We start from the raw sequence: 24,611 nt of genomic DNA on the forward strand, positions 1-24,611 counted from the left end.
TACAGTATATTTAGATGAAATAACTTTCAGCAGGTAGTGAAGCTTGTAGTGTAGCTTGTAATGTTTCTACACAAACATGTACTGCTGCATTGTACTGCTAAAATTCAGCCCAGGATGAACAAACTTTATGTACAGTATTAACACACGTTCATAACACTATGTAACACTCATTAAAGGTTATATATTTACTAATCTTTAGGTCCTCCAGGTAAGCAGAGAAATGAATCTTCATAAAACTTTACACTGACTCCGGTGTGCAGCGTGAACTGAAGATTTCCGGTGTAAATTAGTAACAAAAAAAAAGAGCAGCACTGTAAAGGGTCATTTGGAAATCAAGATCTTTAATTACAGTTAAGCACATTAAAAAAATTGACTATTTCTTCCAATGATTTAGTACTGAATATGAGGAGATCAACTTCACCACTAGCAGACATACAGTCGAGCATGTACTAAAACCAGTAACAAAAAGAGTAAAAAAAAAATAATAATAATAATAATGAAGAGAGTAGGTGTTCAAGTCAGGTTTAGTACTGCGTCTCTCTAAGGCATGAGAATCGTTTGGTCTAGCACAATGAGGATATGCCTAGACAGCTATGTAGAAAAAAAGAAACAAAAAAAAGGTGTGTATGAATGAAAAAATAAAGATGATACAGAGTGAACTAGTGTGTCAGCTTCTGCCTGAATGTTTTTTTTTTTCTTGAATTTGTGCTACTTTATTGACAGGATGATCTCGGGTGAACTCGACAACACAGAACAGGCACTTGAGCTTCCCGTAAAAGTGTACCCAAAAAAAAAAAAAAAAAAAACACCAGCTAGTTAGCTCATTGAGGTCCTCCTACACCAGCACACACTCGTAAACAGCGTTTTGCAATCACTGTAATATCTGTTCGCTAACTAGAATCAAACTAAAGATGCGTCTACAGTTCTCAATGATGAAGGTCAAACACTGGATCAGGTAGAAATGTCTCCAGAAACTATGGAAAGGACAAATTCTATCTGCATATGGTTTTGGTCACGATTATAAGACGTCTTGATTTGGATCATGACACGAATGTTAAAAAAAAAAAAAGACAGTAAATGTCAATGAGTCATCTGGAAAAAGAATGACATCAGCTAATTCTGGATTTCTGAAGTGAGTCTTTAAGTACATCAGTCATTATTTATTATTGTGAGATTGTGTGCAGAAGAGGATGGTTAGGGAAAAAAAAACAGGAGAAGTCATGTTTGTGCATGCCAGGGGTGACAATAGCAGCAGTCTGCAACCTGTAATAAGGAGTAATAAGCCATAGATTTGTGGTATAATCTTGATATTTCATAATGTCTTGACAATCAAGCACCTCGCTTGAGTTGCACAACAGCTCTAAGATTATACCACAAATGTATAAGGTGTTTAAAATGACCCGCATGACGGACATGACCACTACTGATGAAACTGTGAGGCAAACATGACCAAAATAAAGAACACTGAAGCGGACGCGCTGGGACGCTGGACTTGTGGCCTCCGAGCCATCACGCAGCTCTCATCTGTTGCACCTTGATCAAAAAGGTCAATCCCTCCTCTGTCGGGCATAGTGCAATAGACTAAAATTAGCTGTAAATCGGGGAACACACACACACAGACACACAATATCACACACAACAACAACAACTACGCAAGACGACGCAAGAGTAAAAGGATGAGTGTGCTTCAGTGATCCATCACTCAGCTGTCAGTCGTACTCTCATATCCAAAATAACACATAAAGGGAGCCAGCAGCTATCATACTTTAATATATAGAAATATAATTAGTACAATTTGAGTTAAACGTCTATGCCACCACCGCTCAGATGCTTTCTATGGAGTGTATTTTCTTTTCTTTTTTTCTTTTTTTTTTTAAATATCAACAGTTATATCAGAAGCATTAACCACACTACCTCTAAACCCCGTTACTGAAAAATCTACAGCAGATTCATTACATCCCCACTTCTTACTCTGCAATACTGAGTCATGTTCACTGCGATTCATCGTGCATGAGCCACCGCAACCTCGACGCTTGATAATCCACTCAAACGACTCGAATGAACGACTGTTTTTTTTTTTGCTCAGGAATTCACTAACCCATGTAATCTCAATTTCTGCATGTATATTTATACGCACTGGATCAAATTCGAATATCAGTATTTTTTTTTTAAATCAGTAGTAAATTAAAGTTCAACTATCTTCAGGATGATCAACAGTAGTTTAACTGGGCAGTGAGCAACATCCATTCTGTCGAAGCAATGCATAATCAGCGATGACATCCGACTCCGTCCACCGATGACCAAGCGACGCAAATCAGCGACACATCAGGGGCAGCCAATCATAGTTCACATTAATCATCCATCAATACCCTACAACCAAAACTACAATTTTTTTTTTTTTTTTTTTTTAAATGAGTATAATAAATTCATATTTTCCAGCTTTGCTCAGTTCACTCATAGATAAGCTCTGTTTGCTTATATACAATAAAGTGATGCCGTACAAGGCACGCATTTAAACCGTTCTGAAATACAGGTACATAAATTAACGGATTATCACATGACGAGCTCTACTCTCCTTTGAGTCTGAGTCAAGTGAGCGCTGTCTCATGCTGTCTGTTTTATACATGTGCTTGAGATATGTGCTTTTTTTTTTTTTATTTTATTATGTCTCTGTGTAAAACTGCAAGTGTATGTTCTGCTCCAAGAGACTGTGACAGTCTCGTGGCGTCCAGGTTGTGTTTAAAAAAAAAAAAAAAAACTGGGTTGATTTGTGCTTAGATCCACTCTCACATATACACTGCTGATCCTTGTCCGTTCTGCCCGTCATTGCCAGGAGCTTTCCAGGCAATGGCAGCTGCTAACCTCATAACAGCTTGGCATAATTTTGCTTGATAGCAAGCATGTGTGTGAGTCAGATGCTGTCGACGAAGCTGCCGGGAAAGAGGCCGGTTCGGCCGTTCCTCTGGAGTGTGCCTTTGAACCAGCCGTCCTCGCGCTTCTTGTGCACAAACACAATGTCGCCCTCCTTCAGCTCCAGCTCAGCCTCGCTCTGTGGAGGGTAAGACACCACCACACGGTACCTGCACAGGAACAGCCAACAGCATGCAGGTTAATCACGTGCGTTCAAGCATCTGTAACAGGGTGAGGCATTAGGGTTACAGTAAGCAGTGCACACACACACAGTGAATGGAGGAAATGAAAAGAAAGCAACAGGAGGTGGAGTCTAAAACATTGACCTTCAGTGTAAATGACTTAAGCAAAACATCCACTTGTGAAAGAAAAGTCATTTAGCTCTTTGCTGCGGGATTTAATTCTGCACGTCACACGAGCGAGACACAACTATAAGAAGTGAAACAACCCAAAAGCAGGATGAAACTGAGCTATCCAGCACAACTGCACAGTTATCAGCCATATCAGCAATTACAAACTGCTCCGGACCACTTTCGACCAGTTTGATCCTTGCAGCACGAGCCACAAAAAGTGAACCTCAGGGTGCGACCAGAAGTCACGAGTCATTTGCAATGTGCTAAAAATCATGTGGTCCTGCACGCATACGGCAAAATCATATAATTAAGATCATACAATATAAAGCCTTTTTTATGGTTATCATCATAAGTGATATTAGTGGGTCCCTGGAAGACTAGCGGTTAGGTCACGGTGCTCTCACCACCACGGCCCAGGTTCGATTCCCGGCCAAGGAACCGACCCCAGCCACTGGGGTTGCACACGTCAGTGCACTCCCAGTGTTAGTCCCAAGCCCAGATAAAACTGGGGAGGGTTGCATCAGGAAAGGCATCCGGCGTATTTAACAAAAAACAAAAAACAACTGTGCCAAATCCAATATGTGGACCAATGATCCGCTGTGGCAACCCCTAATGGGAGCAGCCGAAAGAACATCATTATCATCAACATGTCATATTAGTGTACTTCAAGGAGCCATCTATAGGCACAAGAACATAATTACTGGACCTATTAAGGTGGAACGTAAAATCCAAATTAGAAACTGCCCAATAAGGGGCCAACTTCAGCCTCATTTTGAGGGATCAAAGTTTTCAAGATGACAACTGTACTCCAAGTCATTACACTTTCTGCCTTGAAAGCTGTTTCTGTGGCTACTAAACACATGAGCAGGTCACGAGTAGTACAGATAACACTTTTTATTTATAAATATTTAATTAAATTAATGAAATTAATAATTAAGTACTCTGCCTTAGGTTTGCTTCAATGGTAAAGAAGTATTTTGGAAGGAAATGGAAGGAAAATAGTAGTAAAAAGTAAGATTTCCGACATGGGAAAAGCTTAAAGGCGGAGGAGTCTGAGCTTTGCACTTTCTCAGTACCATGGGGAGAGAATGACTGTATGACTATACAACGTTAAGGAATAATAGGAACCATTATTTCAAAATCAAACATGACTATAAACAGATACAAGTTATGACATTCTTTAATAAAGCAAAAATTGTAATTCTTGGCAAAATGCTGTGGTATAAGAGGAATAAAACTCTCCATTGCATGATGTGATAGGAAAATAATCAACGCCTGGGTGGTAACAGCATCAAACTACTCTCCCGTTGATTATTTTCTTTAAACAGCATGCTCCCTATTGTATTTTATTCCTTTCATATAGAAACTATGACTACTGTATATATAGTGTGAATTTGATCAAACTCAAATAACAGAATAGTCATATCAGTAAAGCCCTGTTTAACCAAAAGTACTAATGTTCTGTCTTTTTTTTAGCCATATAAACTTGACCTCCTGTGTACATATGTCAGAGTGAGCACTAAGGGGGGAAAAAAAGAAGAGGAAAGAAAAAAGAAAAAAAAAAAAAAAAAAAAGCGATAGACCTGATGTGTCTGTACCTTTCACACACTATTGGCCGTCCGTCGTGTTGCATGGACAGGAGAGAGGAGCATGGTTGCCGTGGTGGCGGTGCAATGGGGGCGGAGTTTTCCTGACAGCCACTCCTGCGTGCAGCATCAGTATTTGATGATGATGATGTTGATGATGAAGCTGCAGGTGTCTCAGCCTCCACAGGACAGGGCCCGGTCCGGGAATGGTTTCCACTGGCCACTGCTGTTGAGTTTGGCACGGGCATTTCAGGTGCCATGGCACCTTGCGGCATGTCCGCGGCAACGGCTTGCTCCGCCTCCAGAGTTGGGGAAGATGGGGGAGAGGGGCGGAGTTTCTTTTTATTTGACAACAGCTTCAACAGGCCTTTCTTCTCCCTCTAAAGTAACAAGAGAGTACAGGAGTTTACATAAACACACACAACAAGGCAGACAGAAGCTGAAATGTTCTTACATTCTTACATGGGGAAAAAAATGAACACATGATATTCTCTCATATGCTTTTATCACAGTTTCAGGATCCACCTACTTCTATTTGTGTCTCTATAAAACATCTTCGAACTTCTTCTAATGGCTGATAGAATACCAAGGTCACCTTTACTCATCAGCGAAATTAAATTAGCATCGAGAGTCTCTGATTGTCTGTTTAGCCAAGTGAGTCAGTGCAGGAGAACAGAAACAGAAGTGAGCTGCGTGTTAAACTGGGACGTCGCATCCCTATAGGTCAATATCCAAAGTTATTTTTAGTTACGTTGTTAATTAAATCCTATTATACTGTTTATGCTCACTAACAAAAATTATTTTTTACTAGCATGCTCTCCTCCATTTTGTGTTTTCTTACTTGCCCAATGAGTTACCGAATTGATCAGAAGATGGGAGCTTTTCTAAAACTTTTTTGTAACTTTTAGAGGCGAAAATGGCGACCATTATAAAGGAAAAGACGCTGACAGCAACATTTTTTTAAAAGCAACCACTTCCCATAGGATGTAACACCTGCACTGGCAGTTGAGGAAAAGACGGCATGTGCGTAAGTATCCTAAGAAAGTATCATCATCTGGTAAATGGTTGATCAGACTGATTAGCTTTCAAGCAGAGCATTTATACAGATTCACAAAGTCATGAAAATGGTAATCTGGCTAATTATTCGGCCACGTCCCAAAACTACTTACTAGTGAGCTACACAGTAATCCAAATTAGTATCCGACTATAACTACTGATACAGTTCTATACACAATGTGATATAATAGTTAGCAATGGTATCCAACTTGGAATATAATACAGTATCTTTCAATATTCTCTTTTTCATTAATAATACATAATACTGCTACCATTTTCTTTCTCACAGAGGGAGACACACACATGCATTTCAACTATCAACTGTAATCTTTGTTGTGTCCTCAAGTGCAGTTTTTCACAGAACAGGCGACAGTCAGTCTTAGATGGTGCAAGTTCTTCAAAATCACCTTGAAGTGTCACGGCTTTAAGAATATCAACTGCATTTCTTGGAGGAAAAATGTGAGCTATGCTTGACATCCCTGATCCCAGGAAAAATAAAAGAGGAACATCATCAGTCTAACTCAGATGGATAGGAGAAGTACCAGTCTGGGAAATCACGTATGTGGAGGAGGCTCCTGGCTGACAGACAAAACCTTGAGCAGTGAAAGCGAATTATTTAATAGTCATTCCTAGGTTTATGGTAATGTGCTCATCCAAATATATGATCATTTCTATAGTAAGAGTAGTGACTTGGACAGGGATGTTGTAGGGTGGACTCCGCACATGAAAGTCTCCTTTCAGAAAGGTTCACCATCTCTGTTGATTTAGCATTTATGGATGAGTCTCCAGTGTCAGTGCTTTTCTTTAAGTCTTCAAGACAGAGGGTTTTGCTATTTCTCGGTAACATGACAAGCTGTGTTTTTGTCTTCAAAAGAAAGAAAAAAAAAGAGACTGGCAAAGAAATGACTGTTTACAGCTGATATACCGTGAGTAGTCACAGGACGTTTTCTGTATGTTCCACAACATTAAACACATTCATAAAAAAATATGGCATCTTTTTTTTTTTTATGAAAAATGGATAGTGTTGATTATTTTCCTATAACACACCCTGTCGTGTTTTTTCCCTTACATAAGAAAGCATAAGGTTTAGAAAAATTTTACGAATAAATGTTTGTGATTTTCAAATAGATCAATCTTGTACACCAGAAAAAAAGGGTTTTTGTGATACACAGAATCAGATACACATGGCCATGTGATAAAATAACACAAAACAACATGTATGCAGGATCATGGAAATTCGGGCTTGGTTTTCTTGGCAGTATTCTCTGCATGTTATTTGATTCAGCATTTTAACAGCACAGATTCCAGGACAGCAGATGTTTTATGCTAGTAAGTATCCTCAGGCCACCATTAGTGGGTGTTCACGCACTGCACTGCACTGCAGAACATCTCTCTCCGATTCAAGCCATTAAAGACTAGTTGATTAGCTAATTAGAAGAAGTAAATGAGCACACACACACACACACACACACAATTGCCCAAGTGTGATAATATATGTATATGATTCTCGACTTTTTCTCAGTTATCATCCTCATCAGCAAACTGAAACTCTTGGATGAAACTGCAGTTCCTCACCTTGCAGTCCTTATCTAGTTTACAAGCAGGAGCCTGATTTGCTGCGGTGGCACCAAGAGGCTTGGCGTTACCAGGAGCGACCGGGAGTGACACCATGGCGCTGGGTCTCATGCCATCGACCTCTAAAGAAGCAGCGCTGATGTTTGGTGGGGTAAGTGAGGCGGCGGCGCAGCCCATAGCCACTCCTATTCTACTTGACGTAGGGTTTGAGGCGGAGGCGCTGCCAGGTGACGGCTGCGGACACACAGCCAGGTGAGGCAGGAAAGCCACGGCGTTCTGGGATTGGATGGGCGTTACGGCTGCAGTGGGGCGGTCCTGATTGTGGCACACAGCTAAGTGTGTGCCAAAAGAAAAGGATGGACTGTATTAATCAGTGACCAAAAATGTTATTTCTATACAATATTTCCTCTGTAATACTGGTGGACTAGTAACTAGTGTAAGCCTCAATTAGGCACAAATGCAACTCGGAGGCTAGTTTTCAGTACAAACTCTGAGGTTTTCACAAACATCGAGCAATATTTTAATTAGCCGTGCTTGACTTATGCCTGAGAAAACCATAATGTTGCTGGCAATTTGCAACAATTAAATAAGTTCAATTACAGAAGGAGGTGTATATTTAAAACTCTATTTTTTTAATTATTCATTACAGTGTAAGAGATATGGTGATATCTTACCGGTCCTCACAGCGTTGCGTGCCTGGTTCACCGTCATCTGTGACGTCACATGCATGAGCACTTTGGGATGCTGACCAGGAGGCATGTGAGCTGCTGTCACTACGGCCGCCGGAATGGGGCTTGAAGGGGCGGGGCCTGTGCAAATAGGGAGGGGCTTGTTGGGGTCAACGCCACCCAGGGCAGCTCCGATCGGAGAGGACGAGGCGCTAACTATGGTGATGCCGCGTCCAGCCTGCGAGCACATTGCTAATGGCACTTTGGGCTGACTGCTGCTTGCCACCGTTCTGAAAAAAATTAATAAATTTTAAATAACATCTAAATATATGAATATGGTTTATTTAAGAAGGAAAGTACTACTGAGATTTAAAAGATGGAAAGTAGAAAGCAAAAAAAAAAAAATGCAATTAATACATGAAAACAGCTGAACTAATATGAACCAATGACCAGTGTGTGTATGTATATAAGGTACCTGCTGACAGGACTCATGTAGTTGCCAGGAAATACTCCGATCTTGCCAGTGTGCATGGATGTTCCTTTAAACCAGCCGTCCTGACAGCGCTCCAGCACCAGGAACATCTCGCCCTTTCTCAGCTCCAGCTCATCCTCCTTACGGGGTGTGTACGGGAACATCGCAACATATCTGAGAGACCCAGAGATAACACACAAAAAATTGAATTACCACCTCTATGAAGAGTCGCGCTGCAAGTGTATAACCTTATGCATGAGGTCAAGCTGAACCACCACCTCGTATCACTCATAAGGACATCATTTACAGTGTGAGGTCACAAAGACACTCAGACACAGATTAGTCACGCATGTTTTAGGGTAGTGAGAGTGATGCTGAAGCAAGAGGTGAAAGGTCAGGGGATAAACTCAGAGTCAGACTCTGGGATGGGACCCGAGAGACTGCAACTGCAACACTCCCCCCCACAGTGCTGACCTCTGAACTCTCACCTGTGCTCAGTCATGCTCAGCTGCCACTGAAGGAAGAGCAGCGAGGTCAACCAGAGGCAAAATCTCACACGCATAGCAAATGAAAAACACGCACAGCCATATATTTTCTGCATGTATGTGTGTTGTTTTAACACTTACACAGTCGGTCTCTGACGTCCACTCTGGTCACTTGCAGTGGGGGACGGCCTCTGCCCTGTGGCCAACGATGACGCAGCGCCCACAGAGGAGGATTGTGGGGGAGGAGGTGGAGGAGGAGGCAAAGTGTCCTGAAATAAACGAGCAAACAACACTGATAAACTTTCACACATTACATGTTACACTCTTAAGTACCAAATACTTAGAAAAACTTTTAAAAAGCACATAGTAACACAATAGAGAATATAAATATTTTAGCTCAGCAGACTGCAAACTGCTCTGTGAAAATATCAAGAGAAGGAACTATAGCAAGTAACACATGATAAAACATCTTGAATATAAAACCTGTAATGGGTGCTTTCTGTTATGTCGTAGTCTCCACTGTGAATGTGTGTGGAGGGGAAAAAAGCATTGTAGCGACGCAATACAACAGCATGGTTTACAAAACAGATTACGTGCTACAATCTGCAGAGAACATGCATAATGTCAAAAATGGGCTAAAATGGGCTTAAAAATTAGGTTTTTAATCTGTAAACCTGTAACGATCATATAAACTTTAAAATGGATCAAAAATTTGGAATGGATTGCGCTAGTTCATTAATTAATTCACTGATTCGTTCATTGATTCGTTCATTGATTCGTTCATTGATTCGTTCATTGATTCGTTCATTGATTCATTCATTGATTCATTCATTGATTCATTCATTGATTCATTCATTGATTGATTCATTCATTGATCCATTCATTGATCCATTGATTCATTGATTCATTCAGTAAGCACTTTATCGTGGTCACTGTTGTGGTGAACCCAGAGCTTATCCCAGGAACACTTTTTAACCTAACTGAATATGCCAGGACGTTTCTGTTGAAAAAGAATTACTCGCAATCTACAATCTTTTCAGTATGCATCAATGTCCAAAGCCTAACACAAACCACATTTATTCTCAGATTCTTCATCTTTAACAGTAACCATTTGTTTCCTGATGTGCTGGCTAGAAAACTTAAAAGCTATTAAAGTAAGGGGTCTAAAATAAAGTACTGCAGTGTTGCTGCTCTAAACCATATTGTGCCATTTTCCAAACAAATCAGTGCATTGAAAATGTAGAGATATGGAACAGACACACAGAATACACACTCACCCAGGCATTCGCAGACACATCCATCACTCACAGACATGAGTGTGTGGTCTAAGGCCAAGAGAGCACTGAAGGGGGGTGTCTTAGTATCAGATGGCACACTGGTCTTGTTCTTGCTTTCTAATTTCACCTTGTGTGTGTGTGTGTGTTCGGTTTGGTTTACAGCTGATGCTTGAACGGATGTATTTGAAATATAAATTACACGCTGACTTTTTTTTTTTTTTACAAAAACAGATTTATATTTTGCATCAATTTATATGCTTTGAAATACAAAAAAACCATCATGTACAGTTCATCATGTAAAAAAAGTTAGTCATGTGACTGAAGTAGATCCTCACCCCAGAGTTGCCCTGCAGCTGCAATTCTCTACAGCACCAAAGACGTTTCAAACACCGATTCCCTTCACAATACCTGACTGACTTGTCGTAGACGTAGCAATGTACCGAATCGTGACCCTTTCACACGACACACCTTTATCATTCGCACACTACACAGATCCGCACCAGAGAGAAGTGAATACAAAGTGTTGGAACTGACCACTGGGATGGAGGCATAGCTGGTCTCTGGAGGAAAAGTGAAGACCGTCGCTGTTGTTACAGGACTGCTCGGAGGTGGAGTGACGATGAGGCCTGTTGTGCAAATGTGAACCTGTATGAAAAGGGGACAGAAAGACAGGCGCGTCAATTAACCAGAATCAACCTGTGGAAATATTGAGACTAAAGACACAAAACAGTCTCTAAAAAAAAAAAAAAGTCAAGTCAAGGGAATGTCTCAGATCCTCGTAAAAGAGACAGGACAAGCCTGAACGTGATGGATGTTAAGAAAAACAGAACTCAATCCCAAAGAGACACATCTGTCTTCACGTTTTTTTTCCCCCCTGCCTATAAGCCTGGCTAAGCGTACACGACTTGCTCTCATGGAGAACAATCCGCCTCAACTTAACACAACTAACAGAGCTGACCTGAAAATGTCAGAACCAATAAGAACTCATCTTTGGCAGCGGCAGAAGCGTATGACACGACGGCCCCTCTGGAGCTGTTCGAGAGATCTAGCGGAGCTAATTACTGTCTACGCAAAGGTGAAGTTGTGTGAAGCAACTCACTGTATAAAAGAGTGAGAACAGGCCATCAGATTAGACATGAAATCCTGACCTCTGCACACAGATGTTAACAAACATTTCCAGATGTTCTCAGTACAGACAAATCCAGGCGTGGACAAATCATACATTCATTAGCAAGCCTGATGGGCAAGTGAAATCTCCAAATTTCCATGATTTAGTTGTCCAGAAGTCCAGTTAATTAGGCTATAAAGTGGCCAGTAACAATTAATGCACTAATACAGACTATGGAGTACCTGAATCTCTGGGAAGGGCGACACTATATAGCCATAGTCTTTATCCTCTGCTGATGTTCATCTCAAGAAAAAGGCAGAAAAGCTTTGGCTATGAGCTGCGGTGTTCTCTCATTACACAGAAGGACGTAATTTGAGCTTGCGTCTTCACTTTCGCTTAATGAAGTATTTAAATGCAAGGTGGCAGTGTGTTGTGCTAGCGTTAGAGTTATATAACCGTTTTCTTTTCTGTGCTGCGCTGCACTCATCACTTTTTGTCCTTTCATGTTCTGGAAATATTGTCTGCTAGTGCAGAAGGTGGTGGGATTCGGAGAAGAACAGCAGTGTGCAGCAGAGCATTAAGGAGAAATTTATGAACCGTGCTACATTTAAACAAATGAAAAGCTTTCTTCTTGGAGTCTAAAGAAAGTAGAGTTTTTCTTTCTCCGGTTGTTGGATGTGTGAAGTAAAATAAACTGCCGGTAACTGTTATATCAACAGCGTTCTGAACCTGCTGGTCTGTCAGGCGACTGTGACTGAAAGCTCGTCCTGAGCTAGTCATTTGGTTATAAAGTTAGTAAGTGACTCCTAGGCCTGAGTGCTAGCACATGCTCCAACGATAGTGTTCAGCTGTGTCTCCTTTTATTCTTCCTTAACCATCCGGCACTTTAAACATTTATCAGCTCTGTGCTTGGATTGCATAATGCCTCACTTGTGAGATGTTTTACATGAAAGCAGCTGCCAAAATGATTAAAAGTTAAAATGAATAAAATGTTAATGTGCAGCAACGCATCAGCTCGTTCAGACCAATGAGGTATTAAGTTTTAATTCAAAATTTATTAAAAACCATTAACATCATAATCAGACTTGCTTCTTCTTCGTCTCTGCACATTATTCCCTTGTTCAAAGTTATTCTTATATGCTGCCCTCCACTTAATATAAAATACGTAAAGTACCTCTCTTTCTCTCTTAAAATCTGCAATTTGTGATTTTTTTTTTTCCTCATTCACGCAGACACTGGGGTCTACTGAAACTGAAATGATATTATTAACGAACACTCTGACCATCGTCACTGAGATTGTTATAGTTAAAGGATTATTATAGTATCAGTTCCTAAACAGCTCCTCGATTCCTCCTCTATGAGCAGAGCAGAGACGCATCGCATTTTGGTACAAATGAATTCGATTTTCCAGGCCACATTATTAACACCAAAAAATGTTTTTCCTATAACATCCCAAATTGTTTTATTCCTCTTTTATCACAGTAATTTACCAAACGATTACAAGTTGTTTTTTATTTATTAAAGAACATAAATTTTTATCCATTTACGTTTAGTGTTGAACGTCCACAAAACAGGTTTCTGCTTTCACTTGTGTTACAGCAGCTATAAATATTCACTCCCTCACTTTCTCAAAGTTAATAAGACAGAAGAACCACAAAACAGCAAAAAAAAAAAAAAAAAAGTCTCCTTACAGAACGTCTTTTAATCCGTCCACAATGCAAGTCTCTCTAAATGAGCTGTTATTATAGAAATTATAAACATATTACAACAAGTGTTTTAATATATACCTGTGATTTGCTGTGCAATCAGCACTACTGTGAGAGCTGCGGTTATAGAAAATGGATGTAAACTAGTAATATGTCTGACATTACATTACATTACAATCCACTGGAAATGGAAAAGAGAATGGTACGTTCACTAAGGGGGGTGGAGAGATTGGGTGTTGGCTTGTACCATTTTTTTTTTTTCAGTTGAGTTGTTCAAGTCCTTCATTAACTGATTTCTGAGTCAATGCTCTGTCAAGGCATGTCCTTAGAGCAGCACAGCTTTTTATGTCAACATTATCATAAATCCATGTCTTCAACAAAGCAAACTAACTTGTTGGATGGAGGGATCAACATTACCCCTAAAAAATTTCTTCTATTTCTGAATTCCAATTTTGAACATTTTTTTTAATTATTTCTTTTCAGCAGTGTGCTTGCCTTTTGCAAATTAAGCAGGTAAAATTCAGCTACTTGCTACTGAACTATAAGAGAGTAAGGATGCTTCTCGAGTGTGTTATACTGAACAGACATTTCATGGTCCCCTAAAAACAGAACAGTTAGCCATATAAACACGACACGGGTAACCAATGCCACAAAAAGCTTTTTAAAAAATAGCAAAAAAAAAAGTGTGGGTTGGCAGAATTTTTTTTTTTTTTAACTCCAGCAAAATAAAACCTTTGGTACCTGCATCATAGAGTTACATACGCATCAAGCGTATCAGCAGAAAAGTGGAGAAAAGTGGAAGAGAAATTCCACACCACTCACAAGCAGTAACGAAAACAAAATGGTTCAAAGTCAGAATGCTGAAAATCTCCGGAGGCCCTAAGAGAACAGTAAAGCAAAGGAAGTTCCAGCAAGTCTCACTTGAAACGTAAAACAAGTTTAAATGCAGATTCACACAAAAATAGGAGTCAACAGGGACACGAGTGAAGTAATAATTCTACAGAAAGGATAACATCCTCTAGTCCCTTTCAGATTTGATTCAATTTCCTGATCTCGCTCTCACGGTGCACAGGAAGTCTTTTTGCAAGGATTCTGCATATTGTATAGCTGCCTAGAGGACACATCAATCATGGACACCTTTATCTTGGTCCCTTGGTCCAGAATTATCCCCAGCCTGCCAGCTGCATGACCTGAAAGTACCTCTTTCTTGCTCGTGGGTTCCAGAACACGAAGAGCTAACAGTTATTACGTGTAATGAATTGTGCATGACCATGATGAGGCTAAGTTAAAGCTGCCAGATCAGTCATTAACCCATAGCACTCTGTGTGTGTGTGTGTGTGTGTGTGTGTGTGTGTGTGTGTGTGTGTGTGTGTGTGTGGGTTGGGGGCTTTGTTTGTGTTTGAAATAAGTGCAGAGACAGTGTTGAGATTTAGAGTATGTTTTTTGGAGACTTGAATGACTCACACTAAAGCGTTTATGCTCCTTTCGTCACAGGCTTCCGGCACTTCGGAGCGCCTGGAAGGTGGCTGAGCATGGTGGGAAATTCACTCTCCGAAACTAAAGCCTCCGAACTGCCCACTCACTTCCTCTGTGACTGAACAGTAGAGACATATGAATACATGAGGGGGTGGAAACTGGTGGGAGCTTTGTAGGTTGCTCCTAATGTTTTAGTCATTGCTATTTCCCAACCGATAGCTCGCTCTCTGCTGTCGCAAGCTAGCTGCTAACTGGTGAGGGTGAACCATAACTCATGCTTCCTATGCGATATGTAAAGCAAAACCACTGTATCTTTTTAGACTGCTGCTCAGGCTACATCACAGGGCAGCTTAACAGACTCTGAGGAAAGCGCTATCTGCCCTCTTCCTCATACATGAGCTCACATACACCCACTCTGTGATTGACAGGGGAGAGATAGTAACACCATTCCTCCCACCCACAGCAGGCCAGTTACTTCCTCTCAGATTCCCAGGGATAAGGCGTACACTTTTCTGGTGCACCAACTGTCAGTGTACTGTTTACATTTACATTGCATAACTTATGTATATATATAAATGGCGGATATATTATATGTAAATATACAACACAATAGTGGTTCAACTGTTTCTGTTACTCAAGCTGGCTGGCTGGAGAAGTACTCTTTCAACTAACCTGTTTTTTTTTATTATTTATTTAATGAAATCAGTGTTTGTAGATCATGATCTAACTACAGTTTAAATGAGCTTGAACACTCAAGTGTAAATAGTAATATGGCACAAGCTGGAATAAAAGTCATAAGCTGTTGTGTGATAGGGGTAGGAATCGGCCAAGATTAAATTAGGTCAAAACTGGGGGGGGGGGACAAGAATCTTATTAAGCTATCGGTCACGTAAACCGCAAGATGTCAACAATTTATTTCGAATATGCTTTCAAATCAGTAGTTTTCAACACACAGTGGGATTCTCTAGTCTTGCAATCATATTAAAGCACATAATAATAGTTCTGCATATATGTATTCAGGAGAGATTGCACATACATTATTTTTGTGAAAAGTCTCTGCTATTAATAATTTGTTGATAACCTAGAATCATACGTTAAGTGTTTATTACAATTCCATGTGTATTGTACAACCTTTAACATAATGACCTATGAATAATTCTAAAACAACTGCAATATTTAGTAACAATTATAAAAAAAATCATAAACATTTACAATGTTAATAGCGTCCTACTTACACAAGCACTCAGTGTTTTTATAATTGTTAATAAATGTTACATGTTACAATGGTTATAATGCATCATAATGCTTTATAATTACGCACAGGTCATTATTGAGCAGTGTACCACATGGCATAATAATGAATAGTGACACCTGCGTTGCATAATTATAACTTATCAAAGAATTACTTATAGCACATTAATTAGAGCTTTACTACAGTTTATAAAAACCCAACTTACTAAGAATCATAAGCAGAGTTATAATGATTTATGAATACGGGCTTCATAGAATGTGTTACTGAAATTAAATTATACTTTTTTCACAAAAAATGATCAGACGATGGATTTTAAGGCAGTAAAATTTGTTTGCAGCTGCATGTGTTTGTGGATATGAAGCAAGGAATTGGTTATACTTCAGCTCAGGGAAGAGTCCAAATCTTTGGCTTCAAATCATACTTCCTCTGCCAAAAAGCAATTCCTAGAGGAGTTAAAATTTAGACAAATTCATATTAGAAATATTAGATGTACTGTTAGAGTCACTCCTCCTATTTCACTCCCTCTTTCTCTCATAACCCTGGGTCTCTGCTTCCCTCATACACAGCCTCTTCTCTCCTTCAACTATCCTTCCAATTCCGATATCCTCATATCCTTTCACACAGGGTTTGATTTCTGCTCCTTACCTCCATCCATTTCAAACCATTCGAAGTTGAAGAGAAAGAGTAAGAACACAGAGAAAATCCAAACTGATAGATGGGTCACGTTCGGTGAGCTGCATGATGTAATTCCAGAACTTAAACCTGGAAAGCGTAACGCGGTCTCATGGAGTACTGGAAGTGCGATGCGTGTTTCGTGTTACAAGCATGAATGCACTTTTGTGGTATTTGGATCGCGTAGTTAATTATTAGCATTGAAACAACCAGACAGGAATGTTTAAAAAGACTTGATTATAGCCCTTTAAAATGAGAGGGAGTGTGACGGAGAGAAGGATTGCGTGACTGAAGGCTCCTACTGCTTTATGACTTCTTTATTCAGGAATAAAAGCAGAGGTGCAACATTGCCCGAGACTGTTTGCTGATTGCAGGGAGTTTCGCGACTCGCACCAGCCGTCTGTCAGTCGACGTAAAGCAGCAACATGGACTAAATTGAATTAATTACAGCGAAGCCCGAGGAACGAGTTGGCTGTCAATAAAGGAAAAAGATGCACACGTGGGCGAGGGAAAAAACAAGAGATGTGAAATGGGGGGTGTGGGTTGGGGGGAGCAAAAGAGAGAAGTGGAAGGATAAAAACAGACAGATGTAAAAAGAGAGAGAGGGAGGGAGATCAATGCAGAGGGCCTCAGGCTACTGAGTCGTGCTCGGAGATTCGTGCTGAACGTGTTTACTGCAGTATCGTGAACGGACAAACAACAATACAGTGCTGGCGTAACTAAAAAAAAAAAAAAACGGAGTCTAATTATAGACACAAAACACAAAGGAAATGGAGCTAGCGTGTCATCAGGCTCTTCAAACCAAGCAGAGTGTTTATATAAAACAGAGAGGTACGATATAACCAGACAAACACGCTGGAAAACTCTACACGTCTATAAAGCAGCAATTGCACAGACGCCCAATCACCAATTTAAATGGGGTGTAACAATACACAAAATATTCCAGCAAAAAGATAAGTATTGCCTGAATGTGTGTTAGTGTTGCCAGGCTGAACTTATTGTTTTCTAATAACAGCACATCTTGAAGTGTTTTTTTCATCTTATGCCACAGCAACGTGACAACAATTACAATTTCGTTTTAACTAATAAACAAGTCAAACTCGACACGTGACAGCATTGACAGGGATGCCTCCGGGACCAACAAGTCTATCCCTTCTTCATACTAATTTCTACACCACAAATACCCTTTATATACACTTCCTGCAGTTGAGGAAAAACTTTTTCAAATCAAAACTTTGACCTTGGCGTGACCTTGACCCTGTTTCGATTTTTCAATTAAAAATCTAATCTGTTCATCTGCTGGTCACGATGATAATTCAACATAAATCCTACAACCATTCAATCACTCATTCTCGAGATATCGCAACGAGAATCACAGACGAACAAATGGATGGCCAACCTGAAAGCCTAATGCCTCCACCACTCAGTCACAGTGGCATAAAAAAAAAAAAAAAAAAATACAACGTCATCCATACATACTTCATCAGTTTATAGTTACATTTAATGCTGTGAAACATCCAAGAACCAACTTCACTAAGTTCTGCTACCAACCTCTCTAAGTCAATAAGATAAAAATTACAGCTAGTCTTTAAATAAATAAATAAATAAATAAATAAAGCAGCTAGTTTCAGAGAACCCAAACAGCACAAACTTACTGACACTTACAAACCACTGACACTGGAGACTCCTTCCATTAAACATCTCCTTACAGAAGGCATATCAACGATTACACGTGTTTCTTTTGTTGAATAACAATCCATTTATTTTTAGGTGTAAACTATGTCGAGTGTCTGCCATACACACCTGTGTAAGTGGTTACTATAGAAACAATAACGCATTCGAATGAGTGCATTAATAGAAACCTGTTATTTGCCTTGCAGCTGGCAAGATGTGATTGAAAGAAGGAGATTTTTTATATATATATATATATATATATATATATATATATATATATAGAGAGAGAGAGAGAGAGAGAGAGAGATTTTATATATATATATACACACATACACACACACACACACACATTACAATATATATATATATATATATATATATATATATATATATATATATATATATATATATATATATATATATTTTTTTTTTTTTTTTAACCAATACGTCATTCTTGTCTACACCTAACGTAATCCTAACCTTCCTAACAAAACCTAAAGTCTGCAACATAATTACAGGATTGCTAAAATGTCCCTACGGCATCAGGTTTCCCATGTCTCCCATCAGTGTGGAGACGCTGTTAGTCTCTACAAATGAAGCAAAAGAGTACACAGACACTTCCTCATTCCACTGCCATGGATAACATTCAGAGAGCTGAATAAGGATCAGTGTTCTCTCTGCTCCGTCTCGGCCTTTCCTACTGCCAACAGCTTTCAGATCAGACAGAAACCTGAGAGACTCCAACTCCGTCTCAGTAGAGGTGACCTATCTGTCCTTCTCAGTGCTTAGGAAAGCCAAAAGGAATAACACACGACAGGCTGTGCTCTTATAAGATGCGAAGCGGATGATCATTACCGCCCCGAAGGTAATCAACTTCCTATAACATATCCTGAAGTGTTTAATGAATGACAGAGCAAAATCCTCCATCGTGAGGACTTTCATGTGGTGGAAAACTCACTGAGTGACACTGGAGACTCATATAAACACACATAAACATCTCCTTACAGAAAGACATTTTTCTTGGTTAAATAACATGTTTTTGTAAAATCTGTTTATTATTCGTCTTATATTAGGTGGAGCATCTGCCTCTAAATTAAAGAAAATACTAGGAAAAAATCCATTACTATAAAAATCATTTAGGTTGCAGCCTGAAAATTAATCAGCACCTTCTGATTTGAGAATTGCGGTATAAATCTATCTAGAAGCTTCCTGCAGCAAGGTTACAGGATGTCGCCACGCCTGTCTCTCAGATCTCAGTGGGAGTGCGGAGGCTGACTGTCCTTCCGTCATTACTCCTGTAACCTCGAAAACGGATTATTTTTTGGACAGTGCGGTCAAAAGCTGTGATCCCATCCATGAGTTCTGGAGACTCGGAAAGTGGCATAGTGCAGACAGAAGGAAACCGGTGTGGTTAAACACATCTGAGCTGGGGACTGAGCTGTTTGCATTTCATTCATTTCATTCCCTCTCCTTCACTCATGACCCTCTGAGGCTACACACACCCTACCCTCTTTATAGAGGGAGTTTTATCCTGCACAGAAATGCATTTCAAATGAAAAATCATGCGCTGTATCCATGATGAGGTAGCATCCATGACGACCACACTGGGATCATAACCTTAAATTTTATGGTGTGAATGTGTGTGTGCTCTGATGCTGTAATCAGCACTGACCTGCTACTCCTCCTGACATGAGCATGAATACTATTCTGTACCACACACAGTCACATACTATCCAAATAACACAATAGAATATAAAGGAGTAGAAGACTACGTGGAAATGGTATAATTTTCCAGCATTTTTGACTACGGACAGTAAAAAGTTCCTTACTCTGGAAATCCATGTCTATTTTAAACACACTGCTGAAGGGAGTCATGAATATTTATATTCAAAAGTCATGAATATTCATAAGCAGACTCCCTAAAATTATTGCTGCTTCTGAATACCTTTTAAAATACAGCTGTGGCAACATCATGAACCTTTATGAGGTCAAGTCGAAGAGCCAAATATGGAACCGTGTGGGTGTTGAACCTTTTCAGAATGCTGATTTGATACTACAGTTTATCAGCATTATATTAAATTACAGGAGCCTTGGGTAAATTTATCTTACTCCATCTTAACGTTATCTTATCTTATTCCAATTAATTAGTTAATTGCATTCTCAACAACAGGAGAAGGAAATTGGTGTTTTCAGCAATCAGTGGTTATGAAGAGTTTTGGGTTTGGGAAGGAATGAAATGAATATTTGCTGTATTACAGGCTATTCTGCACTTATTCCGGGTTAACCGTGGTTTCATTTCGAGCATGAGGTCACTACAGAGTTATGTCTAATGCTCCTTGCTTGCACTATACACTCTTGTGGAGGAAGAAAAAAAAAAAAAAGTTATATCTTGGGTCCCGAGCGTCACAACAGAAAAGAGATCACGAGTTCAAATCCCAACAACGCCACAGCCAGCAAAATTGGTTGTACACTCTGAGTGGGAGGGAAGACATACTCTCGCACCCCTGTCAATCACAGCGACACTAGCCGATCGTTGCTTTGTGTGAGCTCATGTATGAGGAAGAGGGCAGATAGTACGTTCCTCCAAGTGTTACACTGCCCTATGAACAACAGTTGGCTGGCTTCATGCGTCTTGGAGGAATCATGCGATGGGCTTCAACCTTCTAAGTTGGTAGAGGTCATGTGATAGGACAGAGCTGGCTGGTGGGTGTGAACTAGCAGGTGAAAAATGAATGAAAATGGGGGAAAAAATTTTAAAAGTTTACATCTTAAATGTTTTAGACTGGGGAAACCATTAAAGGATGATTGTCCTTACAGGAGTGGGTTCCAAGTTGAAGTGAAGTGCGTACAACTATCAAAAGGCCCCTTCAGGAACCCTTTTTTTTAAAAAAACATTGTGATATTATAATAAAAAACCACAATTAGCGTAGCAGATGTATCTCTAGCATGACCTAGATGAATGGCTTTTGAATTTTCTTAGTGTTGCTGCAAGCTCGGTGAATTTTCAGAGAAAATTCAACGTGCTCTTCTTACATGATGATACAAAACCATGCAAGTCATCCATCTCTGTCTCTTTCGCTCACCTGGGAGGGGGCGCTGGAGGACAAACCACCGCTGAGCTCCCCAATGCGTGCGGCTGCTGTAGGGTTCGAGGAGCTGATGAGCACGGGCCCGCTGATCTCCATGGAGTGGCGCTGTGGCGGCGGGGCCAGGCACGGCTTATGCGACATGGTCAGTGAGGTGAACGAGTGGCGCTTCTTGCTGTTCTTTTTCTCCCCTGTTGCTTTTTGTGAGCCGTTGGCTTGGGGGCCTGAGGAGGAGGAGGATGAAGAGGAGGAGGAGGAGGAGGAAGTGCCCTCGGCAGAGTCGTCAGGCACCTTGTCGAGCTCGATGAGCTGCCGTGCGGCCGAGTTAAACTGGGAGACAGAGAAGACACAGACATTCAGAAAGTTAGAGAGCAATTTACACAAAGTGTTACTTTCTGTGAAGCCTATTGTCGAGATGGAGATGAGAAGATAAAAGGACGACAGGATCAGAAGAGGAAGAGAAAGCAGGGGAGTGGGTGGAAAAAGAGAATCAGCCACATATTACTGTCACTCAGGAGCAGCTCTGCTCAACGCACGGAAAGCGATGAGATCGTAGGCAGAATGGGGAAAGGGAATCAGTGGAAAGTATAAAAGCTTTAGCTTGTCATAGAACCTTGTTACTACAGCTCACACACACACACACACGACATCCAAGCAGCAAACTCGACACCACTGCATAAAAGCAGCCAATCAGAAGTGGAACCGTGCACTAAGTTGAGTTCACCTGCATGTCCTGGAGCACATACATATTCATTATGCTAACTGAGTCAAGCTTATACATGTAGAGACAATAAAAGGCAATGCTGATGTTTAAGGCGTGTGTGCATTAGCCACACCAAATACCTGCTCACCAAATACCTATGTATTACCCTGTATTATGTGTTTAAAGGGTGGAAGTCAGCCAAGGCCTATTGATACACAATAGTGGATTAGATATTGGTTGTATTCCTTTCATTTTTCATTCAGAAATTATTTGGTTTACCTTTATTTTACAAATAACTTTAAAAAAAAATAAATCCCAAAAAAAAAGTTTTTAAAAAAATGAAATGTGGGCGTATCCTGCAACAAAACAACAATGCGAGATCAATGGAAAAGTTTGAACAGAACCAAATGAGAGAATCAAACTCTAGGCATCATCTTTTCATTCTCCAGAACTGTGTATGACATCTGGCAGAGTTACAACAGATATGTCAGGAAGAATGCAAGTGAGAGGATCCAACAGCAGTTATGAGGATACAAAAGAACATGGAGGGAGTAATAAAAGCAAAGAAGAATATTTTTCAAATGATATCACTTGAGTTTTCTCCCCCTCTCTATTTGACATTTTTGTTTTTCGTCATAATAAAAAAAACATCTGTGAAACACAACACATTAAATGCTTTACTGGAACAAATAACTTCTTAGGATGCGCAAACTTTTGGAGTCAACTATGACTATTGTAATTCTCCACGTATTGTTGTTAGATCTTTGTTTCCTGAGTACATTTAATTGTTCTTTAAAAATCATTATTTTATCAGTTCGAAGGTCTAAAAACAAAAATAAAATATCTAAGGATAATGACATTATGCATTACATTTACGTAAACACTCCATACAGTCACCTCATCACCCTTTAACAGGCACGCAGAGGAGCACAGGAACAGCACGAGTGCCAGAAACAGCTATCCCCCTCTCCCCCTCTCCCCCTCTTCTGTCGCTCTCTTTCATACAGCCGTGTTCGTGTCTCTTCTGATGTCAGCCGAGGCTGATATTACACACACAAAAGCGCTCGCTTGTTTTTGGAAACAAGCCAGCACAGTGGAAATAGCTATGGCTTTTGTGATCCTTGTCCCTCCGCCCCCTCTCTTCCCCCTCTCCCTTTATTTCTCCATTTGAATGCGAGTGGCGCTGCTGAAGATATGCGTGTGTGACAGCAGCTATTTTGGACTGTTTTGAAGCTTATTTTAGGGCCCAGGTTAGTGACGGAGAGACACAGACTAGATAGAATGAAGTTGTGAATGTTGGGAGAAGAGTTTAACTACTCTGTTGAAAGAGCGACCAAGTGAGTGAATGACTGAGTGAGTGACTGAGTTAGTGAGTGACTGGGTGAGTGACTGACTGACTGAGTTACTGACTCACTGCCTTAGTGAGTGCCAGCCAGAGTAACTGACTGACTGACTGGGTGAATAAGTGAGTGACTGACTACTTGAGTGAGTTAGTCAGTGAGTGCCAGCCAGAGTAACTGACTGACTGCCTGAGTGAGTGAGTGAGTGCATGAGTGAGTGACTGAGTAACTGACTAACTGCCTGAGTGAGTGACTGCCTGACTGAGTGAGTGACTGACTGAGTAACTGACTGACTGACTGGGTGAATAAGTGAGTGACTGACTGCTTGAGTGAGTGAGTGAGTGCCAGCCAGAGTAACTGACTGACTGCATGAGTGAGTGACTGAGTAACTGACTGACTGCCTGAGTGAGTGACTGCCTGACTGACTGAGTAAATGATTGCCTGAGTGACTGACTGCCTGAGTAACTGACTAACTGCCTGAGTGAATGAGTAACTGAGTGACTGACTGCCTGAGTAACTGATTGACTGCCTGCGTGAGTGACTACTTTACTGAGTAACTGACTGAGTGAGTGAGTGAGTGAGTGAGTGAGCGAGTGAGAAACTGACTGCCTGAGTGAGTGAGTAACTGAGTGAGTGAGTGACTGAGTAACTGCCTGAGTAACTGACTGCCTGAGTGAGTGACTGACTGACTGACTGCCTGAGTAACTGACTGACTGCCTGATTGAGTGAGTGACAGACTGACTGCCTGATTGACCGAGTGAGTGCCTGAATGATTGATGGATTGACTGACTAGCCGAATGACTGACTGCGTGATGGAGTTAGTGACTGAGTGAGTGACTGAGCACAATGTTCTGTGCACAATTGCGGAAGGACGACTAAGATGTATATATCAGAACATCGAGCAATGATGTTTACAGGGTAAGAGCATGATGTTTTTAGCCCAGTGACATAAGTTCCCATGTACTGAGGACTGTTCTCAAACTTTACATATTAATAGAGCTGTGAGGATGTGAATGTGTTTGAAGACCAGAGTGACGACACAAAAGAGTGTGTATGCACGTGAGGAATAGGGAGCTGTGAGGGTACGCCTCAACTCCCACAACAGCCTCACCAGCTGTTCCATTCTAACCCACGGGGCTACTATGTGTCAGTCATTAGTAAAGTGACTGTTGTTTTGCCACAGAAGGTTGTCACGCATCTCTATTCAGAAAG

The 24,611-nt window shown here is 40.5% G+C and overlaps 1 protein-coding gene across 2 annotated transcripts in view; it reads right to left on the reverse strand.

Annotated features, from left to right (window-relative positions):
- Positions 1–321: 321 nt before the first annotated feature.
- The window catches only part of sh3rf1 (SH3 domain containing ring finger 1), a 52,095-nt gene continuing 27,805 nt past the window's right edge, over positions 322–24,611 (reverse strand). For both annotated transcript variants that reach the window (XM_026918249.3, XM_026918250.3), the window contains 8 exons: positions 21,354–21,686; positions 10,917–11,027; positions 9,247–9,374; positions 8,624–8,794; positions 8,155–8,438; positions 7,481–7,812; positions 4,862–5,229; positions 322–3,080 (listed from right to left, as the gene is read on the reverse strand). In XM_026918249.3, the coding sequence (XP_026774050.3) occupies positions 2,912–3,080; positions 4,862–5,229; positions 7,481–7,812; positions 8,155–8,438; positions 8,624–8,794; positions 9,247–9,374; positions 10,917–11,027; positions 21,354–21,686 (1,896 nt within the window). In that variant the 3' untranslated portion in view covers positions 322–2,911. The remainder of the gene's footprint in view (positions 3,081–4,861; positions 5,230–7,480; positions 7,813–8,154; positions 8,439–8,623; positions 8,795–9,246; positions 9,375–10,916; positions 11,028–21,353; positions 21,687–24,611) is intronic.

This window comes from Pangasianodon hypophthalmus, chromosome 30 (genome assembly GCF_027358585.1).
Source record: "Pangasianodon hypophthalmus isolate fPanHyp1 chromosome 30, fPanHyp1.pri, whole genome shotgun sequence".
NCBI lineage: Eukaryota > Metazoa > Chordata > Actinopteri > Siluriformes > Pangasiidae > Pangasianodon > Pangasianodon hypophthalmus.